Raw genomic sequence first — 18,263 nt, 5'->3', positions numbered from 1 at the left:
GCAAAGACCATATGCGATGTCCTAGGTGAGACCTTTATCTTCAAAGGAGAGAAATTAGCAGTCACAATTCTGTTTCACAGACTATTTGAGATTTTTTTAATCAGACAAGAACTGCTAAAACTGCTAAATGGACCAGGATGTTCATGATTGAGTTCTCCTCCACAAACACCCTGAAGTGAAGGTAGATTGTGAGATATTCAAATCCATCTATTCTCAATTCACCCAAGGAGATGTTCCTTGCTTCAAAACTATCACTCAGAAAACCCACCCTCTGCTCAATGTGCTCCACAAAGGAAATGACACCTCATGCCATGAGGCATTCCCTGCTCACCAGGAGAAAGCAACACACAGGCTCTTATCAGACTGATGTCAGTTTTTTGGTTTCTCAGAACCCCAGTTCCTATGAACTGCCTAGGAAATGACACGTATAACTGGAAAAAGGTTTCACAGCTCAAGCACAAAATATGACAGAGCTGCAAGCAAAATGGTATCTGAAGAAACTGGAATTAATGTTTATTGCAGTGCAAAGTCTTTAAACATTGTCTCAGACTTGGGAGACTGTTAGTGCAAGCCAGAAATAAATGAACCGTATTTGGGGAAGAGGACATCATTTCTCCAAGGCAATGATTTGCAATGTCATGCTCCATGGTGAAGTCAGATTCATTTTTAAACTGAGTTGTGCTGTCTCTCAACAACTAAGAGAAATGACATAATAAAGCTAAGCTAAATGTACACCCCACTGGAACAGAGAGAGTAAAACCTTCAGGTAAGAGATAAGTGTTACTTACAACTATCCATTACCAAAAAGCTACCAGGTATTGCACGTAAGGCAGAATCCTCAACCCCCAGCCAGCAAAAATTGCTGGCAGCTAGCCGATAAAGCCACAGCACCATTCACTGCTGTTGATGTTATAGGTAATTACAGGGCTGTGCGTCAAGCTTGGAGAAACAGAATATGGGGAAAGCCTTTGGCTGATGTAAAGCTTTTTTGGTAGTTCTAAGATGCCTACAAGAGAGTGAGTTTACTGTGACTGGCATACGACAGAGACAATTCTCAAAAGAAAAATTAAAGCCTATCTTTGCACTTCATATGAATACATTACTGGTGAAAACAGTCACATCAGCATGCACTCCCCAGAAGACAAAAAACCTGCTGATCTCATGGCTGTTACAGAAGTACAAAGTTCGACAGCAGGGCAGAGAAAGTTGAAGAAGTCAGTGACACTCCTAAAACAGCAGTTACTGACTTGGTGAGCTGGTATCCGATGGGTCAGACAGACACGGTGTTAGCATCCTGCAAAGCAGACACCAAAGAACTGCTACACTGGAAATTATGAAGAGCTCTTACAAGACCTGAGCTGTCATGTTGGAAGGACAACTGGTAGAGTTCCTTTCTGGGGCTGAAAGTGAGGTATTTAAATTTTTAAGTATTTTTTGCATTTGTCTCAAGAAGTAGATCTTGATGAGCTACTGCAGCAGAGCATCTGAAAGTAAAGATTTCACCAAGTTAAACAAAACAATTACAGCACAAAAAAGGAAGATACTCCTGGAGACTGTGACTGCAGCCAAATAGGAGTTTGCTGGCTTATCTGAGTACTTCTGAAAGTCCACACACACTTTTAGAAAATTTTTTTTTTGAAGAAAGAGAAGTAAACTTGAAGGGCTGAAAGGCAGACATGTACACAAAGGAATGAATAAGATGGCTAAAAAAGGAATCACAAGAAACAAGCAAAAAACTTTTACAGGGTAGGAGGAACACATATTATTCTTCTATTTTAGCATGCCATGTTCACTTCTCTTCATACCTGTCAGATCCCAGAAGCCTGAATATCCTTGTATTATCAGAAATTTCTTGTGTGATCTAGACAACAAAAATAAGACAGGTGTTTACATGTTAAGTGCACAAGTGTTTTTATTTTGGTTTTAAAATTAACCTAAAGAAGGAATTGACCATGACTGATGTTACCAGTTTACTGCTGATTTACATCAGCTAGAGAATTTGATGCAACTGAGATCTAAAAGTTTTCTGTAATTCCTGCCACATTATGTGAATTCCTCTGGTAGCAACTGCAAGCACAACAGTAGGGCTCAGCACTGCACAGCATCTGAGCTACTAGTGCAATTCTCTTTACAGCCATGACTGAAATAGGTAGCTGTAGGATGCAATTTCTCTCACTAGAATAGATATCCAAAATGGGTCAGGTAAATCACACATAAAATGCCTTTTGTTGAAATTCTGAATCATAGTAATAATGCAGTAAGTTCATATTCTGAAAACCTTAACAGAGAAACATAATCTAATTTGTGGTACTTACGCCCACTGTGAAAAGAAAACACAGTATTTTGACATTTCAGACTAGTGCAATAGGGCTTTGCTTATGGCAAATGAATTGTACTTGTGTGATACATCTTTACGATCACATGAATACCAAAGCCGCAAAGAAAACATCACGTTAATCAATAAAGTCAATCGAAGCCGTCTGCATACTCCAAAAGTTATCAAGTCACACGGTGAATGAGCAAGCACTGTTTACAAAGCTCCTTTTCTACACAGCCACATTTCACATTCTTGAGGAAAGAAGATTCTTCTCTCCTTCCCAGATCCTAGTAGCATTAGCTGACTTAGTGAATTCACTGCTGGCACAGACAACTTGCAAGAGAATTTCAATTCACAACAATGACGTTCCCCACTTTAAGAAAATTACTTCTGCTTGTTGTGGGGCTGAGTCTGCACAATCTTGGCCCAAATTTTGAGCATCTTGTCTCAGAATTCACGGAGTTCCCTGTTTCGTTCTTCCCACTCAATCAAACCACTATGGAAGGTCACAGTTGTAAAAGGACATAACTTTGCAAGCAGTTCAAATCATCCCCAACTAGACCAACTGGTATTAGATTAGGGAATCTGAACTAATACTGTCTTCAAAGACAAACACGCTGCAAAGTTAGGTTCGTCAGATTTTTGTCCCATGTAACCGCTTCCTACATACGACATAGTATAAAATTCTCAAAAGTAATGAATATGGTCAAGATCTGAGCCTGGTAATGTAGGCTTTTCATACTACAGAAGAAAAAGAGTTTATTTTTTTTCCTTAATAGATGTGGCTAGCAGGACAGCCAGGAGAGAGAAGGAATTTAAAAAGACCTGAGAGCTTACCCTATATATGTTCTACAGAGAGAAAGTTTTGGGTGGCTTGCTTTCTGACAACAGCTCAGTTCTGCCTTCTGTTCTTCATTTAGGTGCTGGCTTTGGCTTGACAATAACAAAGCAAGAAGACAGTGTTCCTTATGCTTTATATGAACACTATAAAGCATCCACTTGTGCTGCAGTACTCTGGGGCATGTCCTCTAACAACTGGATCAGAGCTACTGAGTGCCAATGGGTGGAGTAATCCACTGAGCCTTGCAGAATGCTGCTAGCAGGAGTCTGGAGTTGGAGAAGAGCCTAGTGGTGTCATCTCCTCCTCATGGTCTGTGCTAACAGCAGGGTGCTGCAGTTCACCATTATGAGTTCTTGGGAGAAGGACAATCATGCCTAGGGATCAAACATGCACAAATGCCACAAGAACCATTTGCAGACTCAGAAATAAGTAGTCTGACTCTAGTCTTTGGTCCGATTTCCCATAAAGAGCAGGCTTACTGTCAGCACAGATTAGGTCAGCTGTGGTTTTGTGCAAATAAATGTACTTGTGTAACAACATGGAATATTTAAGCTTGGCACCGTGTGACTGTACATGTACCTTGAAATACAATTAGTCATAATGAGCTCGATTTCTTAGCCAATGCAACACTGATGAAACAACTGAAGTTTGTAAACATTCTTTAATAACCAAATTAAAAGACTAATTAAAATCCTACAAAGCACAGGATTTCCCTAATGCATAGATGCACAAGGTTTGCAGCAAGAAAAAAAGGAGTTGGGCAGATACTTATAATGGTTTAACAATGTCTAAAAATCACATCAAACTGGCTGAAAAAAGGGACTAGACAGAAATTTTAGAAAAAAATCTTTAGGTCATTCTGACATTTTTTTCCTGAGAATGGAAAATACTTCTTATGAAAGCTGGGCACTAAAATCTTAAAAGTACTCATAATCCAAGGGAACATGGAAGAGACTGAAGAACAACAGGCAACTCATTTGACACTGTGGCAAAAAGCTAAAGCTCAGCAGCAGAGCATGCACCCACTGGCAAAGCCCAAATTTTGGTATCCATGTGTGACAGGCTAAGGGACTGACACTGGTCTTCAAAGCAATTTAAGGTGGAGAAGATTAATGTTACCAAGAATTAGGCTTGGGTATTTTCTATGGCATCATGGCCCGGTCTCTCATTGCTTTCTGCTCTGTATGTTAGACTTAACAGGGGCTCTTGTATAGCTTCACTAATTAGTTTATGAAACACGCTTAGAATGAGATTCCAGCTTCCAGGTCTAACCTAGTTACTGAAATGTTTTACTCTTTTTCAGACCACGGCACTATGTGTTTATCCTCTACTTGGCTTATATTAGATGCTAGAATTTGAAGCAAAATGCAGTACTCACCTCATTTGATCTAAAACTCCTTCCTTGCATGCCGTGTTTCCAGAACGCTAACACACTATCTTGTAGACAAACTGGTAACAAAGAACACTGGAGTCAGTTTTGAGGCATAACGTCAACTCGTGCTTTTAAGGCCAAAGGCATATGACTGCATTTTGAAATTTGTGGATGTATGTTTTATTGTATTCATGTTCACTCACACAGACTGCAAAACGTCTCACAGGAATCGCTGAACCTGCCTCAAAAGTAGCTGCATTTATGTATTTGTTTGTTTAATGAGTGGGGTTTAAAAATATTCCTACTCAACCAGAAAAAGTTCTAGAACTGTCCTTCTGTCTAGTCCTAAACATGACCTTCCTTTGAACAGGAATCCTCCCCTCATTCTCATACTAGCAGAAACTATATATTGAATTTTAGCAGAGAAGTTACAGGGATACTGAAGTGACATTCTTCACTTTCCCAGCAACTGTTGGCTAATGTGGTCTTTCTGCAATAGCAACGCAAAGCTTTACAGAGCCCTCTCCCCAGTCCTTCCCCTTGTCACAAACGAGGTATCAAACACCTGCATTTGAACCCTGTGAAAGGAAATGGGTCTAAGGGCCTTCCTCAAAGAGAGGGCAACTGTGTAGGTCTCACCTGCATCCAGCATCCTGCCTCTGGGCAGGTATGAAAGAAAGAGAGCAGAGCTCTTTGGAGACACTATCAGGCTAGAACAGGACACTGGTAGCTCATTTGTGACTAGCAGAGAGCGGACAGCAGCTTCAAGTAAATGTACACCTTCCTTCCCCCCATTCCTAATCAACAGGAGCCATAAAAGTAAAGTTCTCCATGACAATGTTTTATTATCCTCTTCTCTGTGGGACATGATGTTTGAAGTGCCTGAAATGTTAAAGCTCTTCAGAAGTAAATTCCCTCCAATGCCTCATTATTTTTGTTCCCACTGTTCCTCCTTTTCTGGTGCTGCCCTCCATCTGTGCACACATCCTTCCTCATTGCTCTTTTCAAAAGCGGGTGATGCAATCCAGGTATGTAACCACTGGAGAATTGTCAAAATAAATGTATTCTGTCCTTCTGTTTCACAAATCTAATTCAGATTCTTCACAAGAAAACAAAATTTATGTAAAGTGTGACATATCATATAATTTAGTCTTTGACTGTGTGAACACACATGAAGAATGAGTTAGCCATGAGTGATTCACAGAATTTATGTAGGTTGTGTTAAGGTATTCCTTTAGAGGCTGAAGGTCTCCATCATATTCCCAAGACATTTAGTATAATCAGGAAAGACTCGAGGGTTATTACTCCATTGCAATTGCTCATAGGGAAGCATGTTACATAACGTGCTGAACCTTTCGCTGAACCATCTCACACAAAGGAAATGCATGAGACAGTGTTTCAAATGCCAAAGACTTGACAGTTAGCATCTCTAATTCTGTACTGTAACAGTAAACAAGTTAATCATAGAATATCCCAAGTTGGAAGGGACCCATAAGGATCACCGAGTCCAACTCCCTGCTCCTCACAGGACTACATGAAACTAAACCATATGACTAAGAGCATTGTCCAGACGCTCCCTGAACTCTGACAGGCTTGGTGCCATGACCACTTCTTTGGGGAGCCTGCTCCAGTGACCGAGCACCCTCTGAGTGAAGAACCTTTTCCTAATATCCAATCTGAACTTCCCCTGATGCAGCTTCATACCGTTTCCTCATATCCTATCACTGGTCACCAGAGAGAGGAGATCATCACCTCCCCTTCCGCTGCCCTCCTTGAGGAAGTTGTAGACTGCAATGAGGGCACCCCTCAGCCTTCTCTAAGCTGAACAAATGAAGTGACCTCAGCTGCTTCTTGTAAGTCTTGCCCCTGAGACCTTTCACCATCTTGGTTGCCCTCCTCTGGACACACTCTAATAGTTTGATGTCCTTCTTACATTGAGGGACTCAAAACTGCACACAGTACTTGAGGTGGGGCTGCACCAGTGCAGTGTAGAGCAGGATAATCACTTCGCTCGACTGGCTAGCTGTGCTGTGCTTGATGCACCCCAGGGTATGGTTGGCCCTTTTGGCCGCCAGGGCACACTGTTGACTCATATTCAGCTTGCCATCAACCCAAACCCCGGATCTCTTTCCACGGGGCTGCTCTCCAGCTTCTTGTCCCCCAGTTTATATGTATAACCAGGATTACCTTGTCGCAGGTGCAGAATCCAGCATTTGCTCTTACTAAATTTCATATGGTTGGTGATTTCCCAGCTCTCTAGTTTATCCAGATAATTCAATATTAATAATGAAATCCAACTTACCTATTGATTCAATCTGAAAGTCAAACGTGAGCTCCGATGACAGTTTGCGGCTGGATTTTAACTTGCCTTGCAGATTCACTATTTTTATGCAGCCTAGACAATAAATAGGATATGTTAACCAAGAATTATCTTCAATATATGAACTAATTAGAAGACAGACATTATGCATGTACATGCAAACGTATATATTTAGTTGATACTAAAACTTACAATCCAAACACACCAAAATGGTATCTCTCTCCAGCTGTGTTACATGTACAACACTTGTCTCTGTAGTGTCTATAAAAAAATGACAGTTAGTTCATAACAAATTATCATGAAATTTGAAATGGAAGTTCCAGCATTTGAGACAATTTAATGGGTTAGTGTGTTTTTATTTACTTAAAATAATCATCTTACCAGTGACATTTCTCTTCTCTTAGAGAGGCATGTCCACTTATCCAACATGTTGACTGTGACAGGAAAACTGAAGCTGTAATATTAAAGTATGGACTTAATCCAGCCTTTTCTGAGCCATGTCACAAAAGCAAACTCATGTGTACATTGTCCCCCCTTTATTCTCTGTTGGTGTAATTTAATATTGCTGTTGCAAAAAAAGGCAGATATATGAGACTGTCCACACTAAACCTGAATGCTCTTTCATTCAATTTTTCTTCTGCCTTTATTTCTAAATCTTGCTAGGGACTTTTATATTAGTATTTTATTCTTGCTGCTATTTTCAGACTTTCCATCCCCAGATCTTCCAAAAATAGTGGATTATTTCCTTTTCCAAACTCTTAAAAGAAGGGTTACCTTCCTCTCTTCTGGGTTACAGCTGCAGCAATCTCCATCACAGCAAACAGGGATCTGACCCACAAGTGATTAGTGGACACGTCAACTCAAGAGAGAAGTGCAGTTTGGGTCTATTTGTTTGTTAACATTAAAATTACACAAAAAGCAGCTCTTACTAATTCAGCATTACTGCCAGTGATTCTGTAGATATTCTTTCGTATAGAAAAGAGAAACTCATTAAATCTGTTAGAGATGAGAAATTACAGCATGTTACCTAAAGTACAAAAGCAGCTCTCAGTTAAATAATAAAATCCATGGTCCTGTTGAGAAGCAAAAAACTCCTCAAGGATGACGGCAGAAATGTGCTCCTTGAGATGGCCTCCCCATCTCTTTTTTGCTGTTTGTCTTGGGAGGAATACATTTATGATCTTAACTGATTTCTAATGCATGATCTTAACCAAATGTGGATATAGCCATGATGAAAGCATGCAACAGAAGGACTGGAGGATATACATCTGTGCAACCACATTATGTGATGTGGAAACATGCACTGCACTGGCTGAAGCTAACAGGAGAAGGATGGCAAGGGGAGAACCCCCCCTGCAGTAAGTCTCTGCCAGCTAGTTTTTTCAAAATGTCTTTATCAGACATTTGCAAAAAAAAATGTCAAATGTCAACGAAAACTACTATTTGATGGAAGTTATTTGTGACCATATGGTACACACTTTCCCCATCTGAAAAACACGGAAAAATCTGTTTCATTGCATTATCGCTCTGCTGCCAGCAGGGGACAGGAATAAACCAATACAATATAAGGGTTTAAATTAGGGTCAAACAAACAGGAGAAACTAACAACAAAGACACACCACGAGAACACACAAATGCTTCAAGGAAGCTAAAGAAGTATTTTTGGAAGGCACAATACAATGTTAAATTTTCCACATTAAAAAAAAAAAAACAAACAACCAGGAAGGGATTACTATTCTTGTATTTACACACTGATGCAGACAATACTGAGAGAAGAATGACAACAGGACACTATGGGTCAAAGAATTTCTCTTCGGCATGTTACTTTTATGGACTCTACTGAAGTCACACAGTTACATAAATAGATATATGAGTTTGAAAATAAAATGCACTAACTCTGAAGTAGTTAAGTGCATTAATCAGCCATCCACTGATCACTTTGTTTCTTGTAACTATGCTTTAAACTGTATCAAAATCTGATGCACTTTCAAGCAGCAAGAAAGTCAGCTGGCATCTTCCTAGTGGAAACTGTACTTCTTAGTTAATTCCACAGTACACAATCAGCTGGACTCATATGCCAGCACAGGGCTATGTATAAATTCGTTATGGATCAACAAGGGCTCTATGCTTGGTAATAACAAAGCTATTTTACTACTTCTAAACCTGCAAGCTGTGACTGGGGTCAGCTCACTACTGTATCTAGGTTTAGGGGGGAACCTTGCAACTCTAGAAAAGTAATTCTTAGCACACTTCCTTCATAAGAGAATTTCTACTGTTACTCAGATGGTGGCCTCCTCACTCACAGCACCCAGAACAGTGATAGACTGGTACTTAAGTATCCTGCTACCCATAGTCCCAATCCCTTTCGCCTTCCATAAACATTAGAAGAATACAAATATGCTGTCTCTCAGCAGGAGGCTGATAACACCATTTCTAACCACGCTGGCTTATTGCAGGAGACCCAAACCACACCTACAGTGATGTTGAAAGAAATTGCTCAGAGTCCAATTCTATTAAAATCTATTAAATGAAAGAAGTCATGGTGCCAGGGTAGAGCTCAGAACAGCACAGTGGGTAATAGTCAAGTACAGCCTGATTTATGGAAATGCAAGAAACTACAACCCCATCCTCTGCTATGCTCAAAATCTCAAGAAATCCAATCCGTTCAACAAGCACAAACATCAAAAAAAAAAGTGCATGTGCAAGCAGGTACAACCAGATACTCCTTTCAACAGAGAACTTAACAATGATCACTTAGCCTTAATAATTTAACCATTAGTTTTCTCACAGGAAACTACCTTTCTAATGCTTCAGCTATAATAGAAGAGCAAGGAACATTTCTGAATGCAATTACAACAGCACACAAACCTGTTTCTGTAAACCACGAAGAGGTAGAATTTGGGTTGACAGTCTCAAACTTCACCACTTGGTTGAAGTCTCTTCCTCTACTGACACCGACACAAACTAAGGGGAATTCCTGCTCGGGGACCACCAGCATTTCAAACAATCTCAGCGGACAAGGTACAGGAAAATCTATGTGCTAGATTAAGAAACAAATATAGATGTTAGAAGGGAAACAAGTTTAGTCTGAGTTCCTATTAGCTATTTAAACTGTATGGTAAATTTTATGCCATACATTTTGTAACATGAAGTTTACTTCTTTAGATAACAGTAATACAAAGAGCCTGAGTTAAGAAGTTTAGAGAGTCTTCATGCTGATTCAGTTAAAATAAGGCAGTACGTCTTTCATCACATGCGTCCTGTGCAGCTGCCCACAGGTGATGAGTGCTATACCCATCATTGCTCTCCGCAGCTATGGAGTCTCTAAGCCTTGTTTCCCAGGCTGATCAAATTATAGCAGCTGCCTCTCTGCAAAGGTGAGTGCACCCTGGCTCCGTGTCTTCAGGTGGTGTCAGATGGGGAGATAACAAGCATTTCTGGGCACCTCCAGTGTCACAAAGCATAGAATTGTGCCACCTTCTCTCTGGTATGGGAGCAAGCCTGCTGTTAACCCATGTTATCACTCCACTCTGCCATGTCTCAGTCTGTCAACCAGAGTTTTTTACTGTGCAATTAAAAGGCAACATTTATGGAGAGACAGGCTTTGTTCTTTAACTGAAGTGCACCACAAAACCAAGATCATTCCTATAAATATTTTGAGTCCGTTAATACATGTTATACATTTAAATAGCTATTTTCAATGTAATTTAACAGAAACCAAGAGAAACGTCTAATAACTCAAAAATGGCTAATACTTATTCTTAACAAGTCATTACAAAATACATAGAACTGAACACGAGAGTATTTCACCTTATCATAATATTACCTTGATTAACATAAATTTTTGCATTGGTTCAACCCATTCTAACAAAACAATGCTAGACTGTAGTGCTCCACAAAGGTACTTGTGGCCTGTGTAGGGATTCCTCACTGCCAAAAAAGGAGAGGTAAAGCACATTAGTGTACTAAGCAAATACAAATTATAAACAATTTTCAACTAAATAACAGTCCATACACTTTTGGAAAATACCCACCACCACAACTCTAACCTTATATATAAGGAAGCTGATGAAAAGTCAACATCCACAACTATGAAAATGGTGACAGTAAGCATGCTGGAGCAGGGGCTGCCCTTCTACCAGGCATGAACAGCTAGTAGCTGGTGCCAAATAAGCCATAATAAACACGACTCCCACAAGAGCACTGTGGTATGTTTCACCTCTCCAACTCAAAATAAAGTTTGTTGTTTTTTTTAGACTGGTAGGTGGGATTTACTATTTTAGATAGCCTTAAAAAAATAGTTGACTGCATACACATTTGAAGTATCTTGCTCAAGTCATCATGAGAAGCTGTTAAAAGAATGGCTTTTTCTATGACACACAGACAGTTATCCAGCAGGCGCTGAGCAATCACTGTTGCTTAAGAACTGCTCAGCTGCCTTCCAAGCACTGTCACAGTGAGTCTGAAATCCAGGAGGCTCTATATTTCTGATGAGCACTTCTAGATCAGCAGGAAATTCAGGTTTTTTTTTTTAAAGTGACCTCATCTATTTGTACTCAACTGCTCTTCTTCTATTGTTTATCAGAACTCAATTAAAAATTGGAAGAGAAAAATAAAGTTGCAAAATTGGACACTGTGAAATCTGAAGTTTCACAACTTTAATTCTACAGTATTGACAAAATTCCACTCCTTAAGCACTGCCAGCATATCCATTAAGACAAGTGTTACTTTACATTTTCATAGAATCATAGAATGGTTTGGGTTGGAAGTGACCTTAAAGATCATCTAGTTCCAAGCCACCTGCCACAGGCAGGGACACCTTTCCACTAGACCAGGTTGCCCAAAGCCTCATCCAACCTGGCCTTAAACACTGCCAGGGAGGGGGCAGCCACAACCTCTCTGGGCAACCTGTTCCACTGTCTCACTACCCTCACAGTAAAGAATTTCTTCCTAATATCTAATCTAAATCTACCCTCTTTCAGTTTAAAACCATTCCCCCTCGTCCTGTCACTACTTTCCCTTGTAAAAAGCTCCTCTCCCGCTTTCCTGTAGGCCCCCTTCAGGTACTGGAAGGCTGCTATGAGGTCTCCCTGGAGCCTTTGTACAATTACATGTAAAGACCAGATTTTAAAGTGCGGTAAAGTGACTGTGGGCCATCATGCAATTAACAGCACAGTTCAGATAATGAGATTCTACAATCCAGTACTATCTACATAAGTGAAATACACTCGTTCTACCTCACTGCTAAGGAAACCCACTAGGAATCTCCTGGCACCTTAAACATCAAAACTTAATTTCACTAATCCAAGTTCTCACCCAACATCAGTTGAACTGGCTGCAAACTGCAGCAAATAACACTTGGCATGACCCTTCGCAAGGCTGAGCTCAGCAGCAGAAACCACAAAACGTGCAATTACCAACACCTGTAAGGTGGAGAAACAAGACCAGAAGTTCTTGTCTTTTTCTGCCTCCTGTGGCACTGCTGCTTCCCCCAGGCCAAAGGGATACTTATGCTGCCAGCAGGAATGGAGGCTCAGGCTGCATGTAATAAGTAGGGCAGGAGAAGGGAAATCTATCATTTCTCCCCTTGGACTTGCCTTTTGCAGCTCCCCTTGTTGCCATCACAAATTATCACTTGTGCCTATCATGCAAGGATGATGCCAGGCTTATTAAGCTAAGCTACCTCTGAATGCCAGGACAGCAGACTACCCCTCGTAACGCCAAGTCCCACGGCACGTCTGTTAAATTTTGTGCCTGTTAGTACAGAAACCATGAGATTACAGAGGAGCACAACACCAGGTTTCTCATTTTGTAGAGACCTGAAAACATATGGACTTCTAAATTAATTTTCATGTCAGAAAGCCAGCATTTGTACGTACTCTGATCCCTGTCACTCCACCCCTTTGGGTGTTCCCTTCAGCATCCCTTAACACTCACAGCTTGACTAGATGCCTCAATTAGGGCAAGGCACAGATGTACCCAGTAAATATTGTTAACATCCTACCACACCCTAGAGAATTTGTACCCCATAAAAAGTCAAGTTTTAACAAGTGAGCTGGACAGACAATGATAATAAACATCAGATGTTTTAGCAATATCAAGGAGATCTTGTCAGGACAAAAAAGACAGATGCTTGCTTACCACTGAGTCTCTGAAAATCTCCTGTATAATACAACTCCTCACACCAAACATTTGATTATGGAACACCAGGTGAAATATTTCCAGGGACGAGAGCTTGACCCCAAGAGGTCATCCACAGTTACCTTTCCTGTTTTGTTTTGTTGTGGGTTTTTTTTGGTTTTTTTTTGGTTTTTTGTTTTTGTTTTTGTTTTTTCTACATCTATCTGCCCCATCCACCTTTTAAAACATGTCTTAACACAGTGCAGCTTTGACACTTCAGTAGCTGGCACTTTGAACACAATATAAAGGCTTCAGAGACAACATTGTCCTCAAAGAACTGAAGACTCCTTGCTTTTTATCATCCAATATTGGTAACTGGAACTTGTGCTAGGAAGTCGGGCTACTTAAGCCTGATGGTAATCTTAATACTGCCACCATTTGTACTGCTCCTTGGGATTTATTCTGCAGATCTTTACTTACCAACACAACACTTCTGACACCATTTAGTGTCAGGTATTTTTGTAGACACTGCAAACTTCCTACAAGATATAAATACAGAATTATTGATCAAATAAAATAATTGAATGAATTTGCTTTTTAGAGAGTTGCTGGTGGGAAAATTGTATTTGCCCCCCAGAAAAACTAAAAATATATTTGTTTGTATATTTCTTCTCACAATGATATGCCATACTGCATACATGGTGATCCCTCTGTTAGCACTGAGATGCTGCTCAGTTATGCAGCATTATGAATGCAGTTAAAAGTCAGGAATGGAGAGGAATAGGTACCTCAGTATCTTCAAGTGTCATTTACCACTATCTCTTGCTATTTAATTATATGTACTTATACACATGCCTGGATAGTCTATTGGTGCTCCCATGATGATTCTTCTTTGTAATGCTGTAACTTACTGCATCTTGTGCTGGATACTACACAGACAACATAAAGTCCACTCTTGTCCCAAGGACATTATAGTTTGAAGACAAGACATGTGGACCCAAGGGGTGCGGGAAATGATGCCGTACTGGATAGCTTGCTGGGCCACTGCCTTTGCAAACTAACAGCTTAAATTTTGCAAAACTTTTCATAGGTAGCACAGCATGTGTTTCAAGAGGAGGTCTGAAGGAGGACTGGAAGGCAGCTTTGCAAGATCTTCTCTCACATGCAGGGGACACTCCCTGAGAAATCATGAAAACAATTACTTGAAAATTTATCAGATAAGTCAGGGAAGATGACGTTATTATTGGTAGTGGGAATCAGTGTTTCTACACAGACTAGAAGAGGACAGACAGTATGGAGAGTGGCCACAGTAGCCTTGACAGTAAAAGTAACTAATTTGATGCTGCAGAAAAGATGGGAATAAATGGAGTGATAGATAGATGCTGCAGTCAAAGATACAAATTGGGAAAATACTTGCATAGCATTTCAAATGAAGCTGCCCAGAAGTGACTGATAATGCAGGAGGACTGAGCAGCACGAAAACTGAGTACTGGCCACAAATTTTGGTTGGAAGAAGTCATGGAAGATGTGAAAGGAACTGCTCAAAGACACTCAAGGGAAAGAAGCTGAAAAGGAGACTTATCACAGACATATTTTCTGCTACTGAATATTTGCCTACTAAGTATCATAAATTGAGCTTTGCAGATGAATATACAAACCTCACAAATTACTTTGAATTCTATTTTGCTTTGCATTTTCTCTACCGAAAACTTTGCTTTCAACATATCTACATTTTTTCATGTAGCACCCATCATCATGGTATCCAGGAACTTGCTGAAGAATACACTTTGTGATCTGGTAGGAAAAAAAATTATGCTCTTCTACATACTTCAAATGTACTACTTCTGCCTGGCTAAATGTTACTATCCTGATGCCTTACAGCAAGGGATAAAAGAGCAAAATGGATTATCTAAATGAATCTCTCCTGCCTCTGAATGACTGGCTTGGCACTCACACATTCAGGTTGTGCTGGATTTTTCTTGGGAAGTGACATGACTGGACAAGAAATTTTCTGAGCCCTCTGCAACTTCGGTGAGGTGTCATTCCAGGCTGAATGTAGTCTGAAGGTTTTCCTCACATGATTCTTATGATAATTATGGTTATTAGTCCACTGCTGATGCAGTCCTCAAGCCAAAGTCGCCCAGACAAAGTTAGTTTGGAAGAGAGAGGAGCAGAACAGTGGTGCAGACACACAGAAGACAACAATTCAAAGCACAAATTATCTCTTAGGTAATTAGAATTTAGCCTCTAGGAAGGACACAATTTTCAGACAACTGTTGCATCATTATGTTTGCAGCTGACTGAACAAGAAGCCTTTCCTGAATCCAAGAATTAAATGTTAATAGACTGTTAATAGAACCGAAGGTAGCAGAGAATCAGGTCTTCTATAATTTCCTAACAGAAAGCCTACTATATGAGAAAAACCAGTGATTCAGTACACACTTCAAGAATCAAAGGTTTCTCTGCAAACTACGTTAGTGTTACTACCTCCTCCCCTTGGATTTGAATGGGCTTCCAAGGCTTGTTTGGCAGCCAGCATTGTATCCAGTCTCCAGGATTTTGTATGCACTTGTTAGTAAAATAAAGTTGGAGGGACTACAGGCACAATGTGCTGTAGGCATCTGGGGACAAAAGTACCTTCTATACCGGCCTGCGAAAAATGACTAGCCAATGATGAATGTCAAATCTGTAGTCCAGTTCTACTCTTCCCAGCTTTCAAAATAACCCATTAGCCCATTCCCTCTGCATTAAGAGATTACACAACCCTACTTCTCTCTCTCTCTCTTTTTTTTTTTTTTTTTTTTTAAAATAGAATGGGAAGATAGTGCCCAGAGTAGCTAATGTAAGATCACCATTTCTACTTGCCTGAAATATCACAGGTACAATACTGACCCTAGATTTTGTTTAGCATCATGTACAACCAGGATTTACCAGACTAGACTATACCTGAAAAGAGCTATGCCCGGAAACAAGAGGCTTCATGACAGGAAGGTAAGATGTACCAAAACCCATTTCTCTAATAAGAGTATATTCACATCTTGATTCATGTGAATTTAGGGGTCTAGCCTCTGATTAATGCCCATATGAGTTATTCATGGTAATCTGTGAACAGAGCTCCACATTATTTGATATTCCCAGAGTTTCACAAGCATATCCTGAACTCCCAGAATTAAGATATATCTGATGATGTGTACTTACCTGGGAAGTATTCGGTCAGGGAGTTTATGTGCCGGAATAGCAACAGGTAACTTTTGCATTTGCCTTGCATAATCAAAGAGTCCCGGTAGATTATGGGAATAAAGCTGAGAAGCTTTACCTGGAAATTAGAAAACAAAACCACACTTCAAATATGAAACCAAATGTTTACCAGCACCACCACTCAAAGACAGCACAGTAACTTACCAGATATTGATAACAAGCAATTGTTCATGACATATAACCACGTACATCTTCGAGGAAATAGCTGGCAAAGGGAAGAAAAAACAAAGAAAGAAAAGCATTCAATTTGATATACGCAAAATGTGAGCACATTAAGTTGATCAATTAATATCTGCATAGATGACAGGACAAAACTAATACTGACTTGCTTTTTGTAGCAGAAATTAGCTGACGTCAAGTAATGTTTACCTGGATTCCAGAGTTAATTCAGACTAAAATCTTAGGCACACACACTATATTTAACATACACATTAACATTTAGACAGTTAGCACATTTTATATTAATGTCTACAAGTATGCTATAATTAGCCCACAAGATGTCATTATAAAGACCAATCCATAGTTTTAAAAAAATTTTAAAAACCAAACTTTCTCCTTCAAAGCAGAAAAGCTTAACAACATAAACTTCAGTAAACAAAGCATGGTCAACAAACCATAGCAATTCTAAAGCCTGTGACAGTCCAAATCTCTTGAAACAACTAAAACTGGCACTTGAAGGGACTCTCTATCTGCATATGATTACACATTTCACTTAAGTGATCAAGGAATGCAACAAATAGTCAAGGCAGAATTGTTATTTGTCAAATCCCACAATTACTAGAAAGATGGGGCTGAAACCAAGAAGACATCCTTTAAAAAAAAAAAAAAAAAGAAATATTAAAAAAAAAAAAAGATGGTACTTTTTTCTCCCTCCTGAGTAATTTCTGGAGCTTGTTGCCACAAGAGACCATGGAGGTGGAAAGTATCAACAGCATAAACGAGGGACTAGACACACTCATGTCCAACCGGTCCATAAATGGACACAAAAAGCAAATAGGCAGGGATCCTCCGACATCCTCGATTCAATGACTGTAGTGGAGTCTGAGGAGAACAGACAGCAGACAGTGGCCAAGCTCACAGGCATTTGCTACTGCCACTTTAGGAAATAGACTATTGGGCTAGACAGACCACTCAGGAGGACACTTCTCTTGCTCTTAAAAACACCTAAAAAAAACCCAAACAAAAAAACCCACCAAACAACAAAAAAACACCCCTCACTGCTGGTTTATTAGAAAGATTTGAAGACATCTGTAAATTAATTGAAAGATTTTTCTGCCAAGGAGCAAGAGATTCATCTTGAAGCTGTGCTAACTCCTGGAAATGTATGTTATTTCTGCTTTGTCTATTAGTGAAGTGGAACATAGTGAAAAATAACCAAGGACACTACTTTTGCTTTTACACTGAATTGTATTAGACCTAGAGAGTAAACAATGAAGTGAAACACAGAATTTGAAAATGCTATTAAAGCCCTATTGCCTGTTATCATAAATAACAATGTAATAAATGGTTAGCACAGAGGGTACACTTCTATTCCTGAAGTCTTCTCATAACCTAAGCACACTGTAAGAAAAACCTACGGTAATAATCTACCAGCCTGGCTGTATCCAAATTTAATGTGCAAATTTGATTGATCTTCTGTAGCTGCATAAACACATTGTGCCTTAGTAGGCTGAGATCTGAGGTTTAGAGAAGAACAGCAATACTTCACATATGCAGGTTGATTGACCTGTCGCTTATTCCTCCTGTTCCACACATGACTGACTGTTTTTACAAACATCTCTTCTCATCTCCAAATGCTTATTAAAACATTTCCTCAAAAGCTCACTAGGCAATGCACTACAGAACATGGCACTTAGGGAAAACAAGAATGAATATGAGAGCATGAGTTTCATTACACCTATTCTCCTTGCCAATTTAAAAACCCCAAACAAAACCAAAATAAAAGAAGAAAAAAAACAAACAAAACTTTCCTTGGTCTACCTGGCCTACAAGAATTATTGTTATTAGTGATATTTCTCAGGGTAGGTTTCACATC

At 39.7% G+C, this 18,263-nt stretch overlaps 1 protein-coding gene across 2 annotated transcripts in view; it reads right to left on the bottom strand.

The window, feature by feature from the left end:
- The window catches only part of MAP4K3 (mitogen-activated protein kinase kinase kinase kinase 3), an 86,816-nt gene that overhangs the window by 2,139 nt on the left and 66,414 nt on the right, over window positions 1-18,263 (bottom strand). For both annotated transcript variants that reach the window (XM_068425561.1, XM_068425570.1), the window contains 9 exons: window positions 16,373-16,433; window positions 16,169-16,286; window positions 13,451-13,509; window positions 10,677-10,780; window positions 9,719-9,890; window positions 7,043-7,111; window positions 6,833-6,925; window positions 4,537-4,607; window positions 1,806-1,861 (listed from right to left, as the gene is read on the bottom strand). In XM_068425561.1, the coding sequence (XP_068281662.1) occupies window positions 1,806-1,861; window positions 4,537-4,607; window positions 6,833-6,925; window positions 7,043-7,111; window positions 9,719-9,890; window positions 10,677-10,780; window positions 13,451-13,509; window positions 16,169-16,286; window positions 16,373-16,433 (803 nt within the window). The remainder of the gene's footprint in view (window positions 1-1,805; window positions 1,862-4,536; window positions 4,608-6,832; window positions 6,926-7,042; window positions 7,112-9,718; window positions 9,891-10,676; window positions 10,781-13,450; window positions 13,510-16,168; window positions 16,287-16,372; window positions 16,434-18,263) is intronic.

This window comes from Nyctibius grandis, chromosome 1 (assembly GCF_013368605.1).
Source record: "Nyctibius grandis isolate bNycGra1 chromosome 1, bNycGra1.pri, whole genome shotgun sequence".
Taxonomy (NCBI): domain Eukaryota; kingdom Metazoa; phylum Chordata; class Aves; order Nyctibiiformes; family Nyctibiidae; genus Nyctibius; species Nyctibius grandis.
Note: the sequence above shows the minus strand (reverse complement) of the source record. Positions and strands in the feature narration are given on the sequence as shown.